This window comes from Mustela putorius, unplaced genomic scaffold, assembly GCF_011764305.1.
Source record: "Mustela putorius furo isolate JIRA1106 unplaced genomic scaffold, ASM1176430v1.1 tig00003846_pilon_pilon_pilon, whole genome shotgun sequence".
NCBI lineage: Eukaryota > Metazoa > Chordata > Mammalia > Carnivora > Mustelidae > Mustela > Mustela putorius.
In genome coordinates, this window is record NW_025421999.1 from 880,073 (window position 1) to 906,128 (window position 26,056).

The 26,056-nt window shown below is 34.6% G+C and overlaps 1 protein-coding gene across 7 annotated transcripts in view; it reads right to left on the bottom strand.

Annotated features, from left to right (window-relative positions):
• Window positions 1–26,056, bottom strand: part of DIAPH2 (diaphanous related formin 2) — a 980,096-nt gene that overhangs the window by 700,110 nt on the left and 253,930 nt on the right. For all 7 annotated transcript variants that reach the window (XM_013047536.2, XM_004775974.3, XM_013047535.2 and 4 more), the window contains 4 exons: window positions 12,232–12,306; window positions 12,079–12,148; window positions 8,361–8,497; window positions 6,349–6,457 (listed from right to left, as the gene is read on the bottom strand). In XM_013047536.2, coding sequence (XP_012902990.1) covers window positions 6,349–6,457; window positions 8,361–8,497; window positions 12,079–12,148; window positions 12,232–12,306 — 391 coding nt within the window. The remainder of the gene's footprint in view (window positions 1–6,348; window positions 6,458–8,360; window positions 8,498–12,078; window positions 12,149–12,231; window positions 12,307–26,056) is intronic.

A 26,056-nucleotide genomic window follows, 5' to 3' on the forward strand; every position in this document is an offset into this window, starting at 1 on the left:
GTTAACTAGCACTGGGAATACAAAAGAAAGCAGGTTAAATTGGAGAGGTGATTGGAGTTAGAAGGATAAGGATGAAGAAAAGGAAGGTAAGTATAATTAAGGACAATACTGAATTTGAAATTCAGTCAGGAGACAACTGAACATATGGGGTCTGAGTTAGAAGGATTTCAGTAAGATGAGTACATAGAAATTCATCACATAGAAGTGCTAGATGGAAGTCATAAGAATAGATGGGGCTGTCTAAGGACAACATACAAAATGGGCAAAGCAAAGAACCAAAGAACTGAGGATCAGGCTCTTAGAAAGCAGTATATTTAAGGGTCAAGCATAGAGACAGAAGATTCAAGACAGAAGATTTAAAATGTAAAATATAGGTAAAAGAAAAACAAGGAGAATTTAGTATCACTGAAGTTGAGGGAGGAGAGAGCTTTGTTAGGAATAGTGTCACATAATACTGGAGAAGCCAGTATGAAAACTTAAAAAGGGTCGTGCTTTTTATATTATGGAGGTCACTAGTGACTCTCCATTAGACAAAAAAATCTTAGATTTGACAATTACTCAACTTTGAAATAGATATAAAATGAAAGGCATCCTTCTTTACGTCAGAAGTTACTTTTGCAAGTGCTTGACAAATGAAGATATTGCATAAATATACCTATACAACCCCCAATTATACTAATTCAACTTGTAAAATGGTCATAATTTAAAACTGTCAATAAATAGAACACATTTTCTTAGTGATATCAGATATTCATTCAACACTTAACTATTTCACATACTCATCTACTTTTTCACAAATTTTTTCCTTATTCATAAGCTGTAGCTCCTTGTTTTACTATAAATGTACTGGTACCGACATGATAAATGTTTATCCAAGGCTACTTCCTCATATATGATGGTATAAGGACACTAGTAGCTAATTTACAAGTATGTTTAGAGTAAAATCTCAATATTTGAGAACCACTATGGAAAGAATCAAGCGACACAGAATGAGTCCATATATCTGAGGGTTTGTCTATGTAAGCAGCAACACTTGTCTTTGCAGAGAACACTTTCAGAAATGAATTAGATAATTCCCATATTCCTAAACAAAATATCCTAGATACAACTGTTTCCTTGCTGACTCAGGGCTGTGATTACATATGTGAGTTAAGGGCACATGGGTGGTTCAGTGGGTTAAGCCTCTGCCTCCGGCTTAGGTCACGATGTCAGGGTCTTGGGATCATCAGGCTCTCTGCTCAGGAGGAATTCTGCTTCCCCCCACCTCTCTTCTGCCTGCCTCTCTGACTACTTGTGATCTCTCTCTCTATTAAATAAATAAAATATTTTTAAAAAATATGTGAGTTAGTGAGCTATGATGTAACACAGAGATGCCTGGCATGGAGCACTGGGTGTGGTACATAAAAAATGAATTCTGGAACACTGAAAAGAAATTTAAAAAATAAATAAATAATTTTAAAGAATTTTTTAAAAAAGAATCTACTAAGATGTGTAGGGCTACTTGCTTAGTTTTGGTAAGAAGAGGTAACATGTAGTGGTTAAGACCATATACTCTGGAACCAGACTCCCTAGTGTCCAATCTGGACCTTTGTCTCCAAATTATACTGTGACCCCTGAAAGGTTATCTAACCTCGATGAGCCTATTTACTCATCTACAAAATGGGGATACTACTATCTTTCTCATAGAACTGCTGTGAGGTTTAAAATTAGGTAACATATGGGACACCTGGGGGGCTCAGTGGGTTAAGCCGCTACCTTCGGCTCAGGTCATGATCTCAGGGTCCTGGGATTGAGTCCTGCATCGGGCTCTCTGCTCAGCAGGGAGTCTGCTTCATCCTCTCTCTCTCTCTACCTGCCTCTCTGCCTACTTGTGATCTCTCTCTGTCAAATAAATAAATAAAATCTTTTAAAAAAAAATGAGGTAACATATGTAAAGTATTAGAATATTGGTATATGACTTATAAATGCTATCTTTAATTTCTCATTTTTGTGTTGCCTGTAGGCCATATAATTAAGCATTTGGGCATATAGGTTTGAATAGAGAGAGAGATGAAATGAAATTACAATTATGAATAATTGCTAGAATATAGCTGGATGATAAAGCTAGAGAAGCAATGAGAATATTTATGAGGAAGATAAAATATATGTTTCTGTACATATGCAAGTGTACGTATGTATGTCTAAAAAAAATAATACTAGAAGATAGCCAAGGATAGACCAGAGAAAACAAAATATCCAAGAGGAGGACAAACGCATGAAAAAGAGAAAAAACAAAAGTAGTCCGAAGGTAAGAACGGGGTCCATAAAGCCAAAGGCAATAAAATTTTCAAAGAGGGAGGTGATTAATAGAGTTACAAGATGATTAGAGAAAGGCCATTGGATTTTGAAATTAGAGGATCACTACCGACCTTTTTAAGAACTGAAAATGTTAAGTTGTAAGAATTAATTTAGGAAACACACAAAACAACAATAGATGATTCTTTTAGATGATTCTTTTAGAGACTGGGACTATAAAATAAGGAAGATGAGAGGCTAGTTTGAAGAATAACTGAGATCAAAAGGTATTGTACTATGGGTGAGAACTGAGAATGCATTAAGCTGAAGGGAAGTCAATGAAGAGAGCTTATGCAGATATAGAATTTATTGTCTATTAGTTGAACTATTGAAGATAATGAAAATACTACCACAAGGACATAATTTTAATTTAAAGATGAGCTTAAAAACCTCTGTAAGAAGTTAACAATATGTTTTAAATTAAAAAAGAGAAAAATGCATATAGCTTTTTTTAAAAAATATGATTATTGCTGTATTTTAATAGAATTACTTTTACTGTTTCTGTAGTATCCTGAGAATTCTCAGAATATTATCAGAGTCTCAGGAAGTAATTCTGTTAAAATACAGCATTAATTATATTTTAAACAACATTTTAAAATAATTTTAATAATTAATAATAATTTTAAATTTTAATATTTTAAAATTAATAATTTTAATCATTTAATTATTTTTTTAGACTTTGGTATTTATTCTGTATTCTGAATATATTTTTGAACTTTAGATGATATTTTTTCAATCACATGACAGTCCAAATAAATAAACCCATGTCACAATTCTTGTAAGAGTAACAGGCTCTGTTTATAACAAATTACTAATTGTTAGCTCATCAAAATAGGAAATTTCAAATTATGATTTGTATATGTTTGCATGTATAATCAGTATTCAACAATTTCTTGAATATCTAGCAAGATGTATGTAATTCTTCTATATGCTACCTGTCAACAATTTGCCATTTTATCATTCTATTCAATCCAATTTCTTGAAGGCTAGCAATTGTCATTTCTATCTTATTGGCTGGGGTGAACTACTCTATGGAGGGGTGTCATTTTAAAGGTCAGAAAATGCAGTATACAAATGTTGCGTCATAAACACCTGGTTTCAAATTATAGCTCTACCCAGAAAATGCAGTATACAAATGTTGCATCATAAACACCTGGTTTCAAATTATAGCTCTACCCGTTAATAGCTGTGTAGTTTTGAGTGAGTCATCTGAATGAGTAATGAAAACTTTAAATATATCTAAAATACTTCCTCTTAAACATTGCAAGACAAGTAGAAACTCCTATATATGACTGAATGCCAGTGAAATTTAGTTAGGTAAGCCCAACTATAGGAATAAGAACAAAGATTTCAAGAACTCATCTAAAAAGTACAGTTTCCAAATCTTTCAGTAGAAATATTAAAAATTTTGAGATAAATTTTATAATAAGTATACTTAAAAAAAGGGAAACAGTGATATAGGATACAAAGGGGAAAGAAAAATTAAATTCCCTTACAACTTGTAGCCCTTTCACAAGTCCTTAAAATGGGCAGTGACATTCCTCTAGGAACTCAGCTGCCTGGATATTAATGCTCTGCTAAACACAAATCTAAAGGGAATCTTAGCTGACCCCCAGGATCTTGTAACCTTTAACATAAAAAAAAAAAAAAATTCCTTTAAAAACTTCCTTTATCATCCCCCAAGCATATGACCCACTGATATACGTTTAAATGGTCTCATAACTAAGGTTTTATTAGATATTAATAAATAACCTTTCCCTAACAACAGCTAGCCCCTTCAAGGTTCTGGAAACCTTGCTTCCAAAATTCCTTAGAGATTTATGTTATCACTGACCCCCTCCGAACTTGAAAGTATATAACGGGCCACTTCTCATGACCCCAGTGCAGCCCTTCCTGTCCAGGGATCCTATCCCCTTGCTTTAATAAAATCACCTTATTGCATCAAAGACTTCTCAAGAATTCTTTTTTGGTCATGGGCTTTGAACACTAACATCATCAACGATAGAAGGAAATATTCCAACTATTAAAAATGTGATACACTGGATATAAAAGACACACCATAACAGTTTATTCAAAATGATCATCATAGTTGGAGAAGTAACAATTAACAAAGATCCTTAATTATTTAAAGAGAGATTATAGTTTTGTAAAACTATAGCATCCTCTTTGGACAAGCCAATCCATCTATCTCTTCTAGTTTCAAACCCTGGCAAAACAAACAAACAAACAAAAAACCCTAATACTTTATAATACCATAAAAAAAGGAGAAAGTAAATTGTTTTACATCAGATAAGAAATTTTAACATTTAAACAGTCACTACTAAATAACTTGATAAAATTAAATGTGGAACCATCTTCTCTTTGATAAGAGAGCAGAAGGGAAGCTAAGGACAAAGCACAAGCTGATGCCCCACAAACCTCCCTCACCCATTCTCAGGTGAGATATGTGTGACATTCCTCAGGCACACCTTGCTGCCCTGAACTAAGGGAAGGAAAAAAAATGGTTAACTTATCATGATTACAGTCCTGTAAGATAAGTGTCTTCCTCAGTTTACAAATGTCTTAGTGAGGGGCGCCTGGGTGGCTCAGTGGGTTAAGCCGCTGCCTTCAGCTCGGGTCATGATCTCAGGGTCCTGGGATCGAGTCCCGCATCGGGCTCTCTGCTCAGCAGGGAGCCTGCTTCCCCCTCTCTCTCTCTGCCTGCCTCTCCATCTACTTGTGATTTCTCTCTGTCAAATAAATAAATAAAATCTTAAAAAAAAAAACAAAAAAAAAACAAATGTCTTAGTGATTTATAAGAAAAAGGCTATGCCTTTTTCTTATAAATCACTAAGACATTTGTAATTTCTAGGAGGAAATGCAGATACAATTAAATGTCCTTATAACCTGCAGGTCCTCTTTGACATATGAAATTTCTTTGGAAAACCTCGCTTTTCCTCACCTCCCCGACTCCCAAGTATATAATCAGTAACCTTCTCAACCCAGGTACAGCATCTCTTTTTGCCCATGAGTCCTGTCCCTGTGCTTTAAAAAAAAACCAACATTTTGCAAAGATATCTCAAGAATTCTTTCTGGCCATTGGATCCAGACCCTATCAAACCTCACCTATATTCCAAAACTACATTATCTTTGTTGAATGATACTACAGGAGTTTAAAAAAATAATTCAGAAAGAGTTCCCCCATGGTGCATTAAATGGTAAACACTGTCTAAAAGAGATGAAAATTGAAGAACAAAAAACCTGATGTTAAATTCTGACTCTTCCACTTACAAGCTATGTCAGCTTAGAAAAGTTATCTACTCTAAATAAACCTATTCATCTTATAAACAAAATGGAGATGATAATAGTGCCTGCACAGCTGGGTTGTTGTGAGAATTTAATCAGATAATATATGTAAGTTAAAATGCTTAGTCTATGATCTCTTACCATAAATATGGCCAATAAATATGAGTTCTCATCGCTCAAGAACAAAGTCATCTTTCATAAAATGGGTCATTTCATGAAACCATCTAAGAAAAGATAGTTTTGTCATTTTCTAAATAAGACGTTTAGGCTGGGTATACACAGAGCTAATTAGTAGACTCTGACCAAAGAATTGCAATTCAGTCCCCACCTTATTCTGGTGAATCAGACCTCTGAATGTTGTGTGATAGCATAAAGATATGCTTAGATTTCCTAAATTTCTAGAGTAATACAAAGACTTCATCAATATTTGTTAGGATAATACTATTGGCTAAACTTTTTCCTTATTGCACTGATTACTGGTAAAGTTTTAATTTTCATGGTTTATTATTTACTGAATACTATATTTATAGTAACCAGAAGTCCTTTTCCTAATTTTAAACAAGTTGTCATTCTAAAACTTCTAGCTTTTATAAATGACCAAGCAATAGGAAGAATTTCATTTGTAAGTTCCATTCCATTTAAATGATAGTTAAGAACGAGTTGGGTGTCATACAAAATGAGTACTTTAAATATAAACCCCAGAAGCAACTTAAGACAAAACCAACTCACCTGTAATTGCAAAGCTTCATGATTTTCTAATCCTTCCACAATTGGTGAAAATCGTTCCCTATTATTTCTTTCTGCTGCTGTAGTTATAGCCCCTAGAAGTTTATCTAGACTATGGGATGGGGGGGAAAGCAGAAATGAGAAATCCATCTTACACACACATGAATATGGGTTATCTCCTTCTTTCAGTCTTAGTTTCTTTCTGGCATTTGATGTATATAGAGACTACTACAATTTAAAAGTTGTGTTCCTGGGCACCTGGGTGGCTCAGTCTCTGAGCATCTGTCTTCAGCTCAGGTCATGATCCCAGGGTCCTGGAATTCAGCCTGCACCTGGCTCCCCGCTCAGCGGGAGGCCTGCTTCTCCCTCTCCCACTTCCACTGCTTGTGTTCCCTCTCCAGTTGTCTCTCTCTCTGTGTCAAATAAATAAATATAACCTTTTAAAAGAAAGAGTTCTGTTCCTATCCACATATTTCTACAAGTCAAATATTGATAGATTAAATAATTTTAGGACAGCAAAAAGAAAACTCAATTATTTAAATAAATGAAACTTCAATTAAAAAACTTTGAGGAATATAAATTTCCTGGGTAACATCTTTTAAAACTTTATTTGATAAATACTGAAATTTAAAATTCCAGGTTTGGTATTTCATGTGTTAACATAAATATTAATAATGATTTAAGCATAATATGACATCTATGATTATTAAAACTTTTTCCACATGTAAATAGACTGATTTTATAATAAAATACTAGAAAGAGCAAGTACATCCGAAACAACTTAAAAAATCAACATTCTTTGAAAATGGAATAAGAAAGAAAGACTGAAAGAGGAAAGTCTAGGTAATTAGAGGACATCTATAATTACATAGCACAAGACAACTATTTACATGAACTAAAATACTGGAAACTATTGCTATAGTGTCTGAATCAAATTAACCTCTATGCAGTATACTGTGTTTATCAAACTATAGCTACAACTATACCACAAAAGGTTGTATTATATGAATTAAGTATTGAAAATCCAATTGACAAGAAAAATACTTTTTACTCATATATAAACTGATTTTTCTATAAAACCTAAAGATTTCCTACTTTTGCATATGTTAGTTCATTCTTAGTTTGTTCTCAGTAAGGTAAGAGTTAATGCTCTCTGATAATATTTTTGCTTAGTGTTTGGCTTTTGGTCTCTGAGGACACTAAGCAGCATTAAGCAAGATCTCATGCTATTCTAATACGTATGAAAAAGTCAATGTATTAGAATATTCTGAAATCTTTGCATAGCCTTGTTCTGATTGAAACTGAAATTATTACTGTCACACAAAATTTCAAAGAAATATTTTAGCTCGTGTCCTTAGCAGATATTTCACACTTTATCACAATGGTTCCATACTAACTAGTTAATGACATCAGATCTGAAATTATGCTTCTCAGTCAATATTATTTCCTTGAAAAGGTATAAACTAAGGTACATGCAGCAACAATTTCTTAAAATTAACACATACATGCACTTAGAATAAATGCAAATGGTCTTTTTGATCTTTCTTTTTAAAGGTTAGTTTATTTCCCTTTATACATAAGTATTTTTTTACTTATTACAGGCAGATAAAGTAAAATACTATTTTAAATAAAATAATAGAGCAACAAAACCATCTAGTCAATTCAGTGAGTTAAAGAAGTCAAATTTTATAATAGGCATATGCGAGGTGTGTATGTGTCTCTGTATTCAGCCTATTTTTCTAACGATTACTTTATCTTCACCTAGATAAAATTCTATTCATTCACTCTGAATCCAACTTTGAAGAATGTCCTGTTTGCATTCTGTTTAAATCTATTTGTTTCAAAAAGTTTAAAAAATGCTGAAATGTAAATAGATATGATAAAATGCCAATAAATTATTTTCTAAAATGTACTACTGTTTTCATGCAAGTTATCTAATGAAAAGCACAAAATATGGAATTTTAATTTCTCAAGTGCCACTTTCCATGCAGTTAACATAATATAGCAATGCTTACATGTTCTCCTCTCCAACAATGCAAATAGCAGAAAGTATTTTTACTATTTCAGTCATCATGTTGGGTTGTTTGGGATCAATTGCTCTTGCCAAAAGCAAAAGACTCCTTTCATCTCCTAGAATTCTTTGCAGTCCAAACTAAAGGAAAAAAAAAAAAAAAAGAACCTTTATTCAAAATGTATTTGCAACACATCTTTAATTTAAAAAGGAACTTACAATGATCTTCTAAAAATATATACCTCCATAATGAGGTTCTATCTAATTGTATGAATGTTTTTCAAATTTAGTTACTTATCTTTTTTTTAATTTTAAATGATTGTATCTTGGGAGTCATTTCCCTTATCAGATATGATTTACATTAGCCTGCCTAAAAATTCCATAAAGCTTTGGGAGAAATATGTGAATACTCAGTATTTCTTTAACAAAGAAAAACCTGTAAAGTACATGCTGATATGATTTTCTTTTTTATGATTTTATTAATTTATTTGACAGAGAAAGAGCATACACACAAGCAGAAGGAGCTGCAGAGGGAGAGGGAGAAACAGGCTCCCCAAGAAGCAGGGAGCCTGATGCAGGACTCGATCCCAGGACCCTGGCATCATGACCAGAGCCAAAGGCAGATGCTTAACAGACTGAGCCACCCAGGGATACCCTGATATGATTTTCTTAAGTAATTCTACTTATGTCATTGGGTCTTTCTAGAATTCATGGTTAAATTCTCCAATGTTTGTGTGGAAAATTAAACTGAACAAAAAGGGTAAAATGTAAAGCTCTTTTGTATACTATATGCCAGTTAAAGAAGCAATAAGCCTTTGTATAGGTTTTCCAATACCATCTATTATCTTCCCCCTTTGAGAAGCTGCGCTACATTATAAAAGCTATGAACCCAGGTAAATGGAGCCTGGGTTTTGGTTAAGTGTCAGAGTGAACAGAGGAGACACCATTTTCATTTGTTTTCTAGGCTCAAATACAACCACAAAAGTGTGCACTATAAGAATGGATAAACGAATACCTAAAAGGCTAAAACTCCAATTTTCACTACATTTAGAAGGTATTTTCTTTGACCTTTCTCCCACAAAGTATTTCTAAGATTTCTTATGAAATGTTTGCTTCTTTTTAGTTTTAATGGTAAAAATCTGACATTTTCATTGATCAAAATTGTCACTACAAGTGTAACTTTTAGTTGAGTAATAAATATACGAATATTTTCATGGTGCCTAATTTAACTTCCAAAAGAATGGGAGGGGTAGAGAACATAGCTAAAGCTCTTAAACGCAAATTTAACAGAGGTCATAAAAAAATAATACATACAGAGACAAGGCCAAAATAAAAAAGAAAAGGAGGAGGAGGAGGCGATAGAAAAGAAATGAGAGACAAGATTAAAAAGAAGCAAAGAAAACAGAATGGGCAAGCATGCATAAAGGTGGCCAGCAGATACTAAATAATAAGGAAAGTAAGTGAAAAATGTACGTGTAAAACTAAGAGAGGATTACCATGCAATTACCAAACTTAATAGCTTTGAAAATCAAATTGAGAGTAAACTTGTTTAAATTCTCAAATTTTCATTTAAAAGTTAAAAGTAATTTCTAATACATAGGGACATACTGAAAATAAAAATGAAATAATGAAAAACCATCAATATAAACACAAGTGCAATATTTCAGCAATGGAAGTTAAGAGGCAATGCTTTGCTTTTGATCCTTTTATGATTCTATTAAAACATATTTGGTATAAAGGAAAAAAGTTTTTGAAGAAGGTAATCTAAACTCCTCGGGGCCAACAAATATGAAATTTAAGTTATTTCAGATGAAAGTTTCATGTTTTATGACAATTTATTCCAACATGAAGTGGATATATCACTATACTTTTTTTTAAATTCTGAATGTATACTTAATGCCTGTTGTTTCACATGCCTATAATTTAAGATTCACTATTTATTCATATTCTGAGCATTTATGTCCAGGATACTAACATGTCCTAACTATAGGTTAACCTTAATTTAGAATAATCTAAGTCATACCATCATGTGCTCAAAACTGCCAAACTCTTAAGTAATAGTAATTATATACTCACATATCAACTATGTCCTATGGGAAAAAGCTCTACAGGAAATCTCCCTACTATGACTTTCTCTAGTGATGATCTTGATTACAGTTATTTAGTGTCCTATAAGCTATGAGAATTGACAATGCAAGTCAGTAAGAATTTAAAACAAAGGGTCCTACAGCTAATTTTACAGATGAGGGGACTGACAGAAATTTCAAGTGATTTTCCAAAGGCCACTCAACTTAGTGGTAAAGCATGTATTACATCTCCCAATTTCTAGAAGTTGAGAAATTCAGTATCAATAGTGATAGAAATCTTCCCGGAAGAGACTTCCATGAACAGCACAATTAGCATAGTCTACACAAAAGCCTTATGTCAACTAGCAAGCATCTACTCCACATACAAAAAATCCTTTGCTGATACATGTGTGCATAATATATACATATATAAATCATACATAATCCCACAGGTTTAAGAAAGACTAACAATCTTATCACATTGTTAATAACTATATATTTATATTAACAACTATACATTTGGCCAGTTTTTGGTTACTGCTATAACTATTTCTATTAAATATTTTTAGATTATTAAAATTCCATCTAAAGACAATTATACAATTAGTGAATTAGTCAGTGGTATTTTACCTTAAAGGAATATATGTGAAATGTCTAATAAAGTACCAAAATTGTTTATAAAAAAATAACTACAGGGCGCTGGGTGGCTTAGTCAGCTAAGCGTTTGCCTTTGCTTCAGGTCATAATCCCAGGATCCTGGGACAGAGACACGCAACAGGCTCCCTGCTCTGCAGAGTATGCTTCTTCCTCTGCTCCTCCTCCCACTCGTTCTCTCAATCTCTCTCTCAAATAAATAAAATCATTTTAAAAAAAGAAAAAGAATTAACAACTACAACTTCATAACCAGAACATGATTATCATTTTTTTAAGATTTATTAACTTAAGAGAGAGAGAAAGTGAGCGTGTATGTGTGTGCACATGTGTGGACGGAGGGGCAGCAGGATGGGAGAGGGACAAACAGGCTCCATGCTGAAAAGGAATCATAATGCAGGGCTCCACCTCAGGACCCTGAGATCATGACCTGAGCCTAAATCAGCTTAACCAACTGAGCCACCCAAGTACCCTGAGCAAAGATTATTTAAAACAAACAAACAAACAAACAACAACCTTGTCTAGAATTCAGAAAGTCACTAATATTGCAACTGGTATACATATACAAAAAATGCTTGCAATCATCCAAAAATGTCTTCTATATGCATCAACCCACAGATACTAATTGAACATAAAATAGAAATCTTAACCTTATAAAAGCAGTTAACAAACAAGTCAAACCATAGCTCTGAGTTTTCCTTTTCAATGGAATAAAAACACTGTAAAAATGGTATTCAACATATAACATTTAACCATGAAAGGAAAAAAAAAGTAGTATCTAATTTGGAAACAGACTTCTGTGTTTCCATAATTACAAAAACCTACTAATAAACATACTGTAAAGCATAGTATATTTTAAATAATGTTTCAATGAAGTCTATAATTTGCATCATAAAGAACCTCTGAAAACTGAATAAGCACCTACTATACTGTCTGCTTCATACTTTCACATACTGTTGAATAAATTCTCTCCCTTTGTGACAGGCAGAAATAAATACTACTTACCTTATTATTCATAAATGCTTTGAGGCACTGAATAAGTTTATACTGATTCTTCTTGTCTATATTTTCTTGCCTGAATAGAAGCAAAATAAACATGTTGTGCTTAAAAAATTCTAAATTTTCCCTTTAGTGATGTTTTTTCATGTATATTCTTACTGTTTCTTGTCCAGAAGCTTTTCCAGAACATCCAATAAGAGTCCAAGACCTTCATGGCCAAAGTTGTTAACCCAGCTATGAAACAAACAGAAAATATGTATTAAATTTTGTATCTTTAAAATATTAAATATCCAAAATGAAATGTTAATTTTCAAATCTGATAATTCTGTCTTTATATCACTTCTCATTTTTTCATTCTTCCATTACTTTAAGTATTGACTATGAAGATGACTCAGAGATCTTTACCTCAATGCCAGACTTCTATTCATATTTTAGATTGCCCATTCCATAGAACTGCTTTGGTTATTTTACCAGTATCAAATACTTAAGCTGATTTAAGCCAAATTTATATTCCCCTGTGTCTCTGTTACCCTCAGTCAACACCTCTTCCAATCTTCCATACGGTATTACCATATGGTAATAACACCACTATTCTCTGAATCCTTCATACCTGAAATATTTTCATAATTTTTTGATCTCCATCTTAGTCAACTTTGTATTTATTCTGTTTATTGATTCAACAAATATTTACTGAGTACCTACTAATTACCAGCCATTACTAGGAGAAAGAGACATAAAAGGAAAAAAAGAAAAAAGAAGCCTTTACACTCATATAGCTTACTATCTTAAAAGAGGGAGACATAAGAGAAAAAGGTAAGCAAGTATATAATAAAATGTCAGTGCTCTGGAGCTTTAAAAAAATTCAACTTTGATAAATCGAATAATGAATGCTAGTATGCGATTTTTTAAATATGTAGTCAGGGAAGAGTGATAAGGTGGCATCTGAGCAGAGCCTGCAAGGAAGTGAGAACTTTCACAGCAGAAGGATTAAGTACAAATTGAGTACAGAAGTGGTAGCTACTATGCTTGAAAGATACCAGGAACTGTAAGGAGACCTGTGTGGCTGCAGCGGAATAAGCATGCCTAAGGAATGGCAGAAAATGGGGCACCTGGGTTGCTCTGTGGGTTGGGCCTCTGCCTTCGGCTGGGGTCATGATCCCGGGGTTCTGGGATCAAGCCCCGCGTCGGGTTCTCTGCTCGGCGGGGGAACTGCTTCACCCCCTCCCCTCTCTCTGCCTGCCTGTCTGCCTACTTGTGATCTGTGTCTGTCAAATAAATCAATAAAATCTTAAAAAAAAAAAAAAAAAAGAATGGCAGGAAATGAAGTCCCATGTGTGTGTAAAAGCCTGGAAGACTGATCATACAGAGCTTCATTTGACTTTGTCATCCAGTCATGAATATTCCACTTCTAGAAAGACTCCCACACATTTCCCCTTTCCTCCTTTTCATTGATTCTGCAAACATTCTAGATTAGCCCTAGTTAACCTTTTCTTTAATGTGACAGGAGTCTTTCAACTAGGGTCTCTACAGCCCATTCTTTTCTCTTTTCATTTTACAAAAGGCTGGATTAGACTGCATTTAACCAGCCATATGTCCAAAAATTTCCTCTGGACTACCTAACACATTTCAAGTCCCTCAACCAAACATTCTGATCTAGCCTCCATCTACCTTTCCAGCTATTGAAAAAATGGCTCAAATATTCAGAATCAATTGCATCCACAATATATATGGAAACTTGTTTTAAACAAATGCTGCTTTAATTTCCATAATGGAAATGATTTAAAAAAAAATGGGCACTGTAATGGCCATTGGCAGCAAGCTACTATTAATAACAGTATAATTGGCAGCAATAACAGATAATTGGCAGCAAGCTACTATTCAATTAAGGCATGTAATCAACCAGTACCATGAGCTATTTTCTCTGAAGACTCTCCATAATCAGTGGGGTGTTGGTGGAAGAAAAGAAAAACATCATCTCTAACCATAACATGTCAGCAGATACCAGTAAATCACAATATACATTAGCAGCAACCTTAAAATAATAGAAATTCTGAATAAATTTGTATAAACAGCTCTTGGTATCTGCTTTGGCATTTAGGAAGATAAAATAATAAGAATTCCTTAAATTTAACACTTATAAATCATTTTTTTAAGATTCTAAATTTTAGCCATCTTCTTTTTATACCCAGTGGTATTAAAATTATTAGTTATTTCTTTCTTAGTCTAGGAAAGGGGTACAGGAAATATGATTTATATTTGTTCACTTTAAAGTAGTCATCCATATATCCCAGACTTCTTCAAATTGTGTACTTTATGATATTTTGGTTTTACTCAGTGAAAATTACTACTGGTCTGGGAAAAAAAAAATGGGATGCATAATTAAGTCTAAGTGTGACATTCAGGCCTTTTTAATTTTTTTTTTAAAGATTTTATTTATTTGACAGAGAGAGATCACAAGTTGACAGAGAGGCAGGCAGAGAGAGAGGGGGAAGCAGGTTCCCCACTGAGCAGAGAGCCCGACGCGGGGCTCGATCCCAGGACCCTGGGACCATGACCCGAGCCAAAGGCAGAGGCTTAACCCACTGAGCCACCCAGGCACCCGCAGGCCTTTTTTTTATTAAACAAGTAGGCAGTTTAAAGTCTTAGGAGAGTATTTTAGGCCAATGGGCAAAGGAGGCCTACTTAGAGTCTTCAGGACGTTTACGACAGAATGGGAGCACCAAAAGAAGCCCATTACTAGAGGGATAAAATAATTATGCAGCATGTGCAGCATGATGACACTTGATAAGTTAAAAAGAAGGGATGCAGCTAACCATATCTTTTTTTTATTCCTTTTTCTCTTGCCAGCAACATTTTTCTTTCAGGCCCTAAATACTTTGTGGCCCCTAGCCAAATGTGATTTTCTCTTTCTCTCAGTTTTATTCTCTCTCTCTCTCTCTGCCGCTCCATATATATATATACACACACACATATACATATATATATTCATTTTACCCAATACAAAAGTGGTCATGAAATGATGAAGCAGTTTAAAAACAAAATATTCATTACTCTACATAGGTAAGAATTCTGATACTTCAACACCTCAATTAAGCATAAATCAGTAGTTCTCAAGGTAATCGCCCTAAACCAGCAGCATCAGCAACATCAACACCAGCTGGAAACTTGTCAGAAGTACAAATCTTCGCCCCCCACTCCACTCCCCACTAGACCCACTCAATCAGTAGCTCTGGAGATATGACACGGCAAAGGTGATTCTAATGTTCAATCATGTTTGAGAACCACTGACATACAACACTGCCTTTCACAAGCAGGACTCAGGCTAAAAATTCAAGATTCCTTTATATACCCTCTCAAGCATACTGTGAACTCCTTCTGCCACAGGACAGAGATCAGGAATTCAGTCCAAGGAAGTATATTTGGTATATTTTACAGAGTATGCAATTTATCATGGGCCCTAAATTTGTAAGAGACATAGAAGCAGCAGAGGATAATAAAGAAGCAAACAGAATAAAAAATGGGGAAGGAGAATGATCTCTTAAAAATCCCATAACCACTCTGAAACTTAGGGGTTTTTCCTTTCTTTTTTACGATAAGATTTACAAATGGTAAATTCATCATTTTGACAAATGTATAGTCATGGAACCTCCAAAAAAAGAAATATACACAACATTTCCATCACTCCAAAATATTCCCTCATTCCTTTTTACAGTCAATATCTTTTCCGTACTCCCAGTACCCTGGCAACATTTGTCTGATGTGTGACCCTACTTTTGCTGTTTTTAGAAAAATCATTAGAAATTGAATCATATAGTATGCAGGTTTTGTGTCTGGCTTCTTTCACTTAGCATGAATATTATGATATTTAACCATTTTGTTGCATGTATCAGTAGTCCACTCTAATTGTATGGATATACCACAGCTGGTATTTTTATCCATTCATCAATTGAATATCTTGATTGCTTCCAGGTTTTCATGATTATGAAATAAAACTGCTATAAACATTCACATGTATCTGTTTAAGTATATATTTTCATTTTACTGGGAAAACAACTAGGAGTAGAATTCCTGGGCGTCATGGCACATATATATTTCACTTATTAAGAAACTGCTTTCCAAAGTGGCTAACACTTGGCATTCCTTCAGCAAAGTGTAACAGTTCCATTTGATTCAAAGTGTTCTCAACATTTCACATTGTAAAATTTTTTTTGAGAGAGAGAGTGAGAGCGTGAAAGTGTGCCCATGAGTGAGAGAAGGACAAAGGGGGATGGAGAGAATCTTAAGCAGGCTTCATGCCCAGTACAGCATCCAAAGTGGGGCTCGATCTCATCACCCTGATCACAATGTGACCTAAAATCAAGAACTTAACCAACTGAGCTACCCAGGTGCCCCTCACACTGTCATTTTTTTTTTTTAACTTTAGCCATTCTGAAAATTGATTTCAGATAAACTGAGAAGCAAAGTAGTAAAGTAACTTGCCAAACATCACTCAGCAAGGAAAATATCAGTTTTAGGGCTCACACCCATGTCTCATTCCAAAGCACGTATTTATTTTAAACATACCACTAGAAATTACTAATAGGACAAGAAAATGATTTTCTATAAAAACATCTGCTTGTGGCACCACCAATATTTCACTAAAGAAGAATTAGTGGTTAGTTCCAGAACTGCACTGAGATTGTATCTGTATCTATATATATCCTCTCTCTATATATACCTTATATCTATATCATATCTACGTTTAGACACACAAATATATGCTCTGCTTAATTTAATAGCTTACTTCATTCATTTAGGCAAGGTATTTTCAGCCCATGCTTTTACTGAATTTCAAAGTCCTAAGCTTTATAAGAAATCTACTAATACTGTTAAGGAAAGATAGCCGGAGATTCCAACTAAAACTTCCAACTGAGATTTAGATAAGGCAGCTTATTGAAAAGAATAAGGCCAGAATGTCGCTTACACTGTTTATTTTTTATTTTTTTATTTTTTTAAATAAGCTATATAGTTCACAGTTTCACATTTTAGGTATTAACATATTGGTGATTTTATGTCATTAAGTTACCTAAGTCAAAGAGTTGTCTTGACATACTATACATCTAAGATGATGTTTGTGGCCATTACTTGTGAGGGTGCCAGATATAACAAATAAAACACCAAACAAAGGGCGGCGCCTGGGTGGCTCAGTGGGTTAAGGCCTCTGCCTTCCGCTCAGGTCATGATCCCAGGGTCCTGGGATCTAGCCCCGCATCTGGCTCTCTGCTCAGCAGGGAGCCTGCTTCCTCCTCTCTCTGCCTGACTCTCTGCCTACTTCTGATCTCTGTCAAAAACATAAATAAAATCTTAAAAAAAAAAAAAAAACACCAAACAAAAAGAGCAGAAATTTCAGTCAGGTCGATTCATTTATAAGTGAGCAAGAGGCCAGGATTAGATCTGAAGAATGAAAAAGAATACAGGAAGATTATCAATGGAGCAAGAGAACAAACCCACAATAGGGCAGTATCTTCTGAAATTAAGTATAAAAGGCTTGGCTGTATCTATCAGGAAGTCCAATATTCGGTCCATTGTTCAGGAAGTTAAAACTTAAAGACCCTTCCACAAGTGTACTCAAAGTTCAGGAAAATATCCCCCCACCCATCAATGGGACATGCTGTAAGACCACAAAGTGGCATGTTCAAATGTGTAAGTTTTAGAAAAAGATCTAGGACCAAATCCCATCTCTACCAGATTCTAGCTGTGTTATTTTTAATCAGTTATTTAAACTGTCTAAGCCTGTTTTGTCATCCTCAAAATAGGGATGAAAATAGTGCCTATACCCCCTACGGTCTTTGTGACTATTAAGTGAATGTACATGGAACACCACAGTGAAACCTATATTAAACTTCTGAATGTGTTAAAAACCAAAAATTTCGCTGCTCTTTGAATGTTCTAGTCCAAATTACAGTATGAATTTTAGGCATAAATTAAAGACTCCTTTTCAATAATACAAAAACTTAACATTTCATCATTGAATTATTGAAAAGCAGCTTAACTTCTATGAAATATGTAAAAAAGTCTAAACAGACATTAAACTTTTCCCACTGATAAAAAATGATCTCATAATTTAAACACTTGATGGACTACCTGGCTAGCTCAGTTGGAAGAGCATACAACTCTTGATCTTGGGGTCATGAGTTTGAGCTTCACATCTGGTGTAGAGATTACTTAAATAAATACTTTTTTGAAATTTTTAAAATAGATACATAAATATTTGATACACTGCATCACCTGTTTAACTTGTTACTATTCAACTTGGCATATATTTATTTTTCATTACAGTTAGTGCTGGCTAATTCACATTGGAATAGACATGAAAATTATAATGGTTAAGAGGAAAGGAAGTGTGGAATGAGTCTATTTATAACTCGTGCATAATCCTGAAAAGGAATTCTACCAAAAAACATTAAGGTTCTAAAACAGAAGTCTATCCCAAGCCTACACAGCTTCTGAGGTTCTTGTTTTTAAAGGCCCCCATATATATGTATCAGCATGATCAAAGGGGGAAAAACATATTTAATAAATATACCAGAAGATTCTAAGAGAAAGCAGGATTTCTCCCCACTTCTAGCTTTCCAGGTCAAAAAAAAAAAAAAAAAAAAAGGAAAATACTATAAATGTACCTATTGTATGACAGAATGAGATTCTGCTCTCTCACAAATACATGTAAAGGAAAACCCTTCACAGTTTCCCAAAACTTCAACTTTTGATATATAAATTGTAGATTCATATGTGGAATTATTTAGTTAAAGCTCATATAAATATAACTTAAGATGAGTTCTGTACACTCTATACAATACAGACATAAGAAACAGTGACGACACTTACATTGATGAGTAGATTGTCCAGATTCATGTCTGTCTTTCAAAAGGGTTAAAGCTAAAATTAGAAAGTTCTATCCTGAGTCCCATAAGCTGTAAAGGCAACTGGTCTCACATGCAGGAGTCCAATATTCGTCATGTCATCCCTTTATCAGCTTGTGCAGGGCTAAAGGCTAATATAAAGAGTTATGTGTTCTGTACAAAGGTGTTCTGTACAAAGGATTTGATTTCTCTCTAATGGTGTCCTATTCCCATGTGAAATCTCATACTACAACCCAAATCACCAGAACATCAATAAAATGAATGATAGCTTAGAGTTTCCTGGGGGAATTCAGAATGCTGGTAAAATTACAAGTCCAGAAACAACTTTGTTTCACGAAGACATTAAAGATTATTGTAAATGGGGTGTGCCTGGGTGGCTCAGTGGGTTAAGCATTTGTCTTTGGCTCAGGTCATGATCTCAGGGTCCTGGGATCGAGCCCCGCACTGGGCTCTCTGCTCAGCATGAAGCCTGCTTCTTCCCGTCTCTGCCTGCCCCTCTGCCTACTTGTGATCTCTATTTGTCAAATAAATAAATAAAATCTTAAAAAAATAAAATAAAATAAAATTTATGTGTTATGGGGTTCGCTACCGCAGCTTTCTTTTGAGACCCACTGGCATGAAAGATGCTTCTCCATCCCTTCACTTTCAGTCTGGGTGTATCCTTAGGTTCCAAACAGGTCTCTTGTAGACAACATATGGACAGGTTGGTATTAACACATTCTAATAGCAGGAAATAGCTCATTTTATTTTTAACTTAAAATCAATTTAATTAACATATACTATATTATTAGTTTCAGAGGTAGAATTTAGTGATTCATCAGTTATATACACCACTCAGTGCTAATTACTTGAAGTACCCTCCTTAATGCCTATCACCCAGTACCCTCATCCCCCCACCCATCTCCCCTCTAGCAACTCTCAACTCTCATTTTAACACCGATGTTTCCAATGAAATGTTTTTGAATGCAATTAAAACCAAAATTAGATTATATATACTTATGAGAAAGAAAAAGAGTCCCAACGTGGTTAAGACCAATTTACTACTCAAAGCAAACAGTATCATACATTCAGCCCATGAATCAATAATCCCCAAATAGTAGCCAAGAAAAAGTATTTTCAGCATTTTTAAAGGATATTTGTTCAACTAAATCAACTTCATAAATACTTTCACTATCAACCTATACATCTATTAAAAAATAAAATGTTAAAAACAAATATAACATGGACTTGTATATGCTATGGCTATCTTGGTTTTATTTCAATAAAAACATATATATATACACACTCAGTGTTGTTGATATGAAAATAAGTATGCTAGACATTGAGCACTTGAATGTCCACGGAAGATTAGGACATCATGGTAGATTAGTACATAACCTATCTCTGCCCAATTTTAATTATCTGTTAGATGTAGTACTACCATTTCCACCTATCTGGGCATATGACATTCACTAACCACATACTTCACCTGATTCATAGAAAAGTAGACTATGTTAATTTTCCAGCTCTGCCTCTCCATGGTTTTGACTTCAATGTTGAGCTAGATTATAATTCCTTAGAAAACACCAAAAAAGATTTCCATCCTTCTCTCTATACCCTGTTATTCCTTAAAAAGGGTTTTATCTGGCTGCATTTGTTCTCCCTATCAAGTCTCACTAGGAAGTTTCTGTTATTTCATGGTACTCACACATTTTCTAAGAGTTCCTCACAAAAGAGGAAATATGCATCTTTCTTGTTGCATACATTACATAAAAACAAACTTCCTACATATTTAGATCAAATCATAAATGTCTGAGTTACAAATAAAAATCTCCTGAGGGAAAATAAGAGTTCTCCCTCAAAAGATAAAAATTCCTTATTCATTAAAATCAATTTCTTAAGATCCCAGAAATCTATCGGAGATAGTCAAAATGGCTTAAATCCAAATCCATTAAATTGACCAACAGGCTACAGAACAAAGAATTATTGTCTTCGCCATCCCACTTTGAACGTTATTGTTAGAAACACATAAGAGACCGTCTTATTCCACAATAATGATGAAAAAAAATTTGTGAAAAATGGGAATGAAAATGAAAACTGAGTCTTCAAAGAGAAGGTGAAAGAACAGTGTAAAATATTCAAGCAAAAGCTAGTCATATTTCAAATTCTCTTCATATACTTGAAATTATCCAGATAATTACATTAGGACAAATATAAAAGCCACCTTTTTAGTAATATCACCAGTCAACTTATAATAACTTATAATAAAATGTTAACATCTACAAAAAAAATGTATTGGCTTACTTTCCTAAGCTAAGTAATCAAGTTAAAATTCTATCATGCACTCCATAGTGCACGTCCATAGGCCATCTAGTTAGTTTAGTGGAATTTTGTTAAAATGAATTTACTCCAAGAAATCACATTCCTAATCTGTAAACCCTGAAAATTAAACAGAGTTGACATCAAATTTAATTGTTGTAAGTAAAGTAAGAAGTCCTTTGAATGCAAGAAAGAAAACAGACAGACATACCACGCATACATTTCCTTTTTTCCCAAGCATGTTATACTTTCTGAGTACGATGAGTTGCAGAGAGGTTAAATGAATTTTCTTTCACTGTACCAGGGATAAGGAGAGTTGAAGGGTAATTGCTATTTGATGACTGAACAACAGAAATGTAACAGTCGTTCTCATCTATTAGCTGCAGTCCCAAAAACACAGAATTAAACGCTTATTATAGAGTGTAACTGCTGCATTTAAAAAAAAATCCAAAGAAATTTTGCTCAGAAACTTTGTTTTTTGCACAGGATAACTGCAACCAAACTAAAAAGAATCCTTTCTTTGGATCATCACTGTGCACGTCAAAAAGATCTTAGCAAGTTCAAATGTTTTGTTGTCTCAAAATGTAATCTATAATGGTAACCACTCTGGTCTTTTATTATTTTTATATAATTTAAAATTCCTTTCCCCTAAAACTGAAAAAGACAATGAAAATTAAGTGTGTATCTGTGTGCATGCCATGGTTAAAGATCTTAATATATCCAACATTTTTTTTTCAAAACATACTCACTAAACAATGAATAGTCAGAATCATTTTTTTTTTAAATCTTGAAGATTTTTATTTATTTATTTGAGAGAGAGAGCGCACAAAGCGGGAGAGGGAAAAGCAGGCTACCTGTCAAGCAGAGAGCCTGATTCTGGTCTCCACTCCAGGACCCTAGGATAATGAACCAAGTCAAAAGCAGCTACTTAACCGACTGAGCAACCCAGACACCCTGAATAGTCAAAATCTTAAATAACATTGTATTAAACAATTTGGGAATTGTTAAGGCTTATCTAAAATATTAAGCCAAACATACTCATTATTTGTTCTCTTCTACAGTGATACAAACCACCTAAATAGAGCTGCCCTATGACCCAGCACGTACACTACTAGGTATTTACACCAAAGATACAGACATAGTAAAAATAAGGGGTACATGCACCCCAATATTTGTAGCAGCAATGTCCACAATAGCCTAACTGTGAAAGGACCAGAGATGCCCTTCAACAGATGAATGGCTAAAGACGACGGAGTACATATATACAACGGAATATTATTCAACCATTATAAAGGATGAATACCCACCATTCGCACAGATGTGGATGGAATGGACAGGATTATGCTAAGTCAAATAAGTTCACTCATATGTGGAACTAAGGAATAGTATGGAGGATCAGTGGGAAAGGGAAGGAAAACTGAAGGGGATGGGGAATTGGAGAGGGAGACAAACCATGAGAGACTCCTGGAAGCAAACAGGGTTTCAGAGGGGAGGGGGGTTAAGGGATGGGGTAGCCAGGTGATGGGTATTAAAGAGGGCATATGTGATGAACACTGGGTGTTATACGCAAACAATGAATCATGGAACACTACATCCAAAAGTAATGACGTACTATATGGTGGCTAATTGAACATAATAAAAAATATATAAATCAATTAACAACAAAATCAAAGTAATAAACATGTACATGGCACATAGACAAAACCTATTTTACAGAACTATAATACAGTATAAAGTATAAAGTTCCCAAGAAGGAGAGAATAGTATAAAGTTCCCAAGAAAGAGATAACAGCTTTCTACATATTTGACCTGGCCCTCATTCATTTTCAGACAAATCTAGAAATATTGCTACTCCTAAAACATATACATTTACACTTGATAAGTCTTTCAGAACATATAAATTCTTTTTAAAGAAAACGTAATTGCTGAAGTAACTTTGGCTTTATTCAACATTGCCCACAGTTCCTTTTCACAATTGGCAAAGTTAAAAACCATAACAAACATTAACAATTTAAATTAACAACACTGTTTTGTCTTCATTTTACAAACATACCTCCATGGAAGAATGGGGAATGATAGGAGTAGTTTTACTAGTCATGAAATCAGGGTAAATCACCTCATGTTAGCGCCTTTATTTTACAAATGAATAAACTAAAGAATTTTAGTTATGCATCTTGAGTCATACCTTGATAATGGCAAAACTATGACTGGAATCCAGCATTTCTCTTTTTTTTTCTTTTTAAGACTTTCATTTATTTGAGAGAGAGTGAATGAGCACAAGTGGGGGGTGGGGAGAAGGAGTAGAGGGAAAAGGAGAAGCAGACTCCCAGACACCCCATTGAGAAGTGAGCCTGATGTGGGGATTGATCCCAGGACCTGGAGATTATAACCTGAGCCGAGGCAGATGCTTAACTGACTGAGCCACCCAGGTGCCCCTGGAATCCAGCATTTACCAATCCTTACATACCTCCCATTCACCTATATTATCAACAACTCATATAAAAACTATCAACTAGAACTGTGAGTATTCTTTTGGTTATTTTGCATATTGGATAAAAGCTCATATTATAAAAATGTCATGATTGTGTACATTTAGAAGTGAAATCAATACAAGTAAGGTTTTTAAAAATATATTTATTATGAATTCCATCAACAATGCAAGGAAAACTTTAGATAAAACATTAGATACATCCAAGAAAATACTTTCTTTCTGCTTCCCATATACCAATAAATAAAACAGTTACTTCTTAGGATTGATACAGAGCAGTATCATATTGTAACTCAATACTGTATTTCATAGACATACAGAACTATAAACACCCACTTCAAAATATAAAGAAATTATTAACTGACACTTGGCATGATACAAAATACAAATATTAGAAAGCACCTGGAGGGTGCCTGGGTGGCTCAGTGGGATAAGCCTCTGCCTTCAGCTCAGGTCATGATCTCAGGATCCTGGGATCAGGTCCTAGGTCAGGTTCTCTGCTCAGCAGGCAACCTGCTTCCCTCTCTCTCTCTCTGCCTGCCTCTCTGCCTACTTGTGATCTCTCTCTGTCAAATAAATTAAAATAAAATAAAATAAAATAAAATAAAATAAAGAAAGAAAGAAGAGAGAAAGAAAGCAAGCAAGTACCTGGAAAAAAAATGTTGCCATTCAACTTTAATTTGGGAATTAACAGTCCTTAGTTACCTTCATGTACTTCCTTATACAGCATGAATGAATTGGTTGGCCACTTTAAGATAGCAATCTGATGGGAGTTCAGGACATACCACCCCAAAATACGGTACCCTAGGGAGTGAGTCTTGAAGATATTAAATATCTTTAATGAATCTTTAAAATATTAAAAAGTTTAAAGTGAAGGAATCAGAAAAACCTTACTCTCTCACCTATCCTTCTTTCCTGAAAGCAGGACATAGCTCTACCTTGTGAAAGGTACCCCTCCTGTACGAAGAGGAAGGAAGACATTCTTATCACCAGAGAGAAGGAATTTAGGGCCTAGAAGGCTGTATGAAAAACCTTGCTAAATGCTTAGCATCCCAGTTACTTCTTCATTGCATACTACACCTACACCAAAACTCTTTGTCTTCTCAATTCTTTACAAATTTGCTATTTCTTTGTCTGAAAGATACAAAAGATTCCTTCTCTGGTCACGGACTTGGGTCTTCACTCTCTTGTAAAGTTACCCATGTATATGCAAAAATTTAACAAAAATTTTACGTTTTTTTCTCAAGTTAATGATTTGGCAAGCATTTAATTTTCAGAGCCAATCAGGGAACCTGAGAGGTCCAGTAAAACTCTTCCCTCCTCTACACTTCCCACTAACTTTCTTAACACTTCTATCCTTTCTTCTCTGCTTCCCTTACTCACTTTGGCTTCCTGAATTTTAAATAAACCCAGTGAACTCTCTTTGCTGGACAAATCAGTCTATCAACTCACATCTCCACATGGAATGAGGTCTATACGAGAGTATTGACAATGTAAATGTAAAAACTACACAACAAAAAGGAACATTCATGCACTGTTCGTGAAACTGCAAACTGGTACAGCTACTGTGGGAAACAGTAAGGAGGTTGGTCAAAAAATTAAAAATACAACTATCCTATGATCCAGCCATTGCAATACGAAGTATTTACCTAAAGAAAACAAAAATATTAATTCAAAGGGATAAATGCACCCTGATGTTTATAGCAGCATTTTCTGTAATAGCCAAATTCTGAAAACAGCCCAACAGAAGATCTGGTATAGAGAAAACATTAAGATGGCAAAGAAGTACAGAGACTCTAGGCATGCCTCATCCCTTGAATACCCTAGATAAATAACAAATTATGTGGAACACCCATGAAATCGATCAGAGGACTAAGAGGAAAACTGCATAATTAGAAGTAGAAAAATGGCCACATCATAGAAGTTGGGAGCTGCAGAAAGTTGTGGGGAGTAAAGAACTGCAGGTACTGCAAAGGGGAGGGAGCCTAGGTCACAGAGAGAGGAGTGAGAGAAAAAGAGAGAGAAAGAGTGAAAGTGTGCTCAGGGAATTGCACAGGAAAAACTCTTCCCCAAAACAACTGAAAAGGAGAGGCGCTAGCTACAGCAAGTTTTTAGGAACAGCAGAGTGAAAAGTCTTAAGTTTAGGAAGTCCACACCATCCACAGGGTTGTACCTGGCAGGCTTGGAGGTGCTCAGGAGGGGAAGAAGCACAGAGACCTGGGAGTGGGCAGCATGGTATAAGGATCTGCTGGGTTGCACAGGAAGAAACATTTTTCCTGCTTAGAGAGCATTTGGGAGA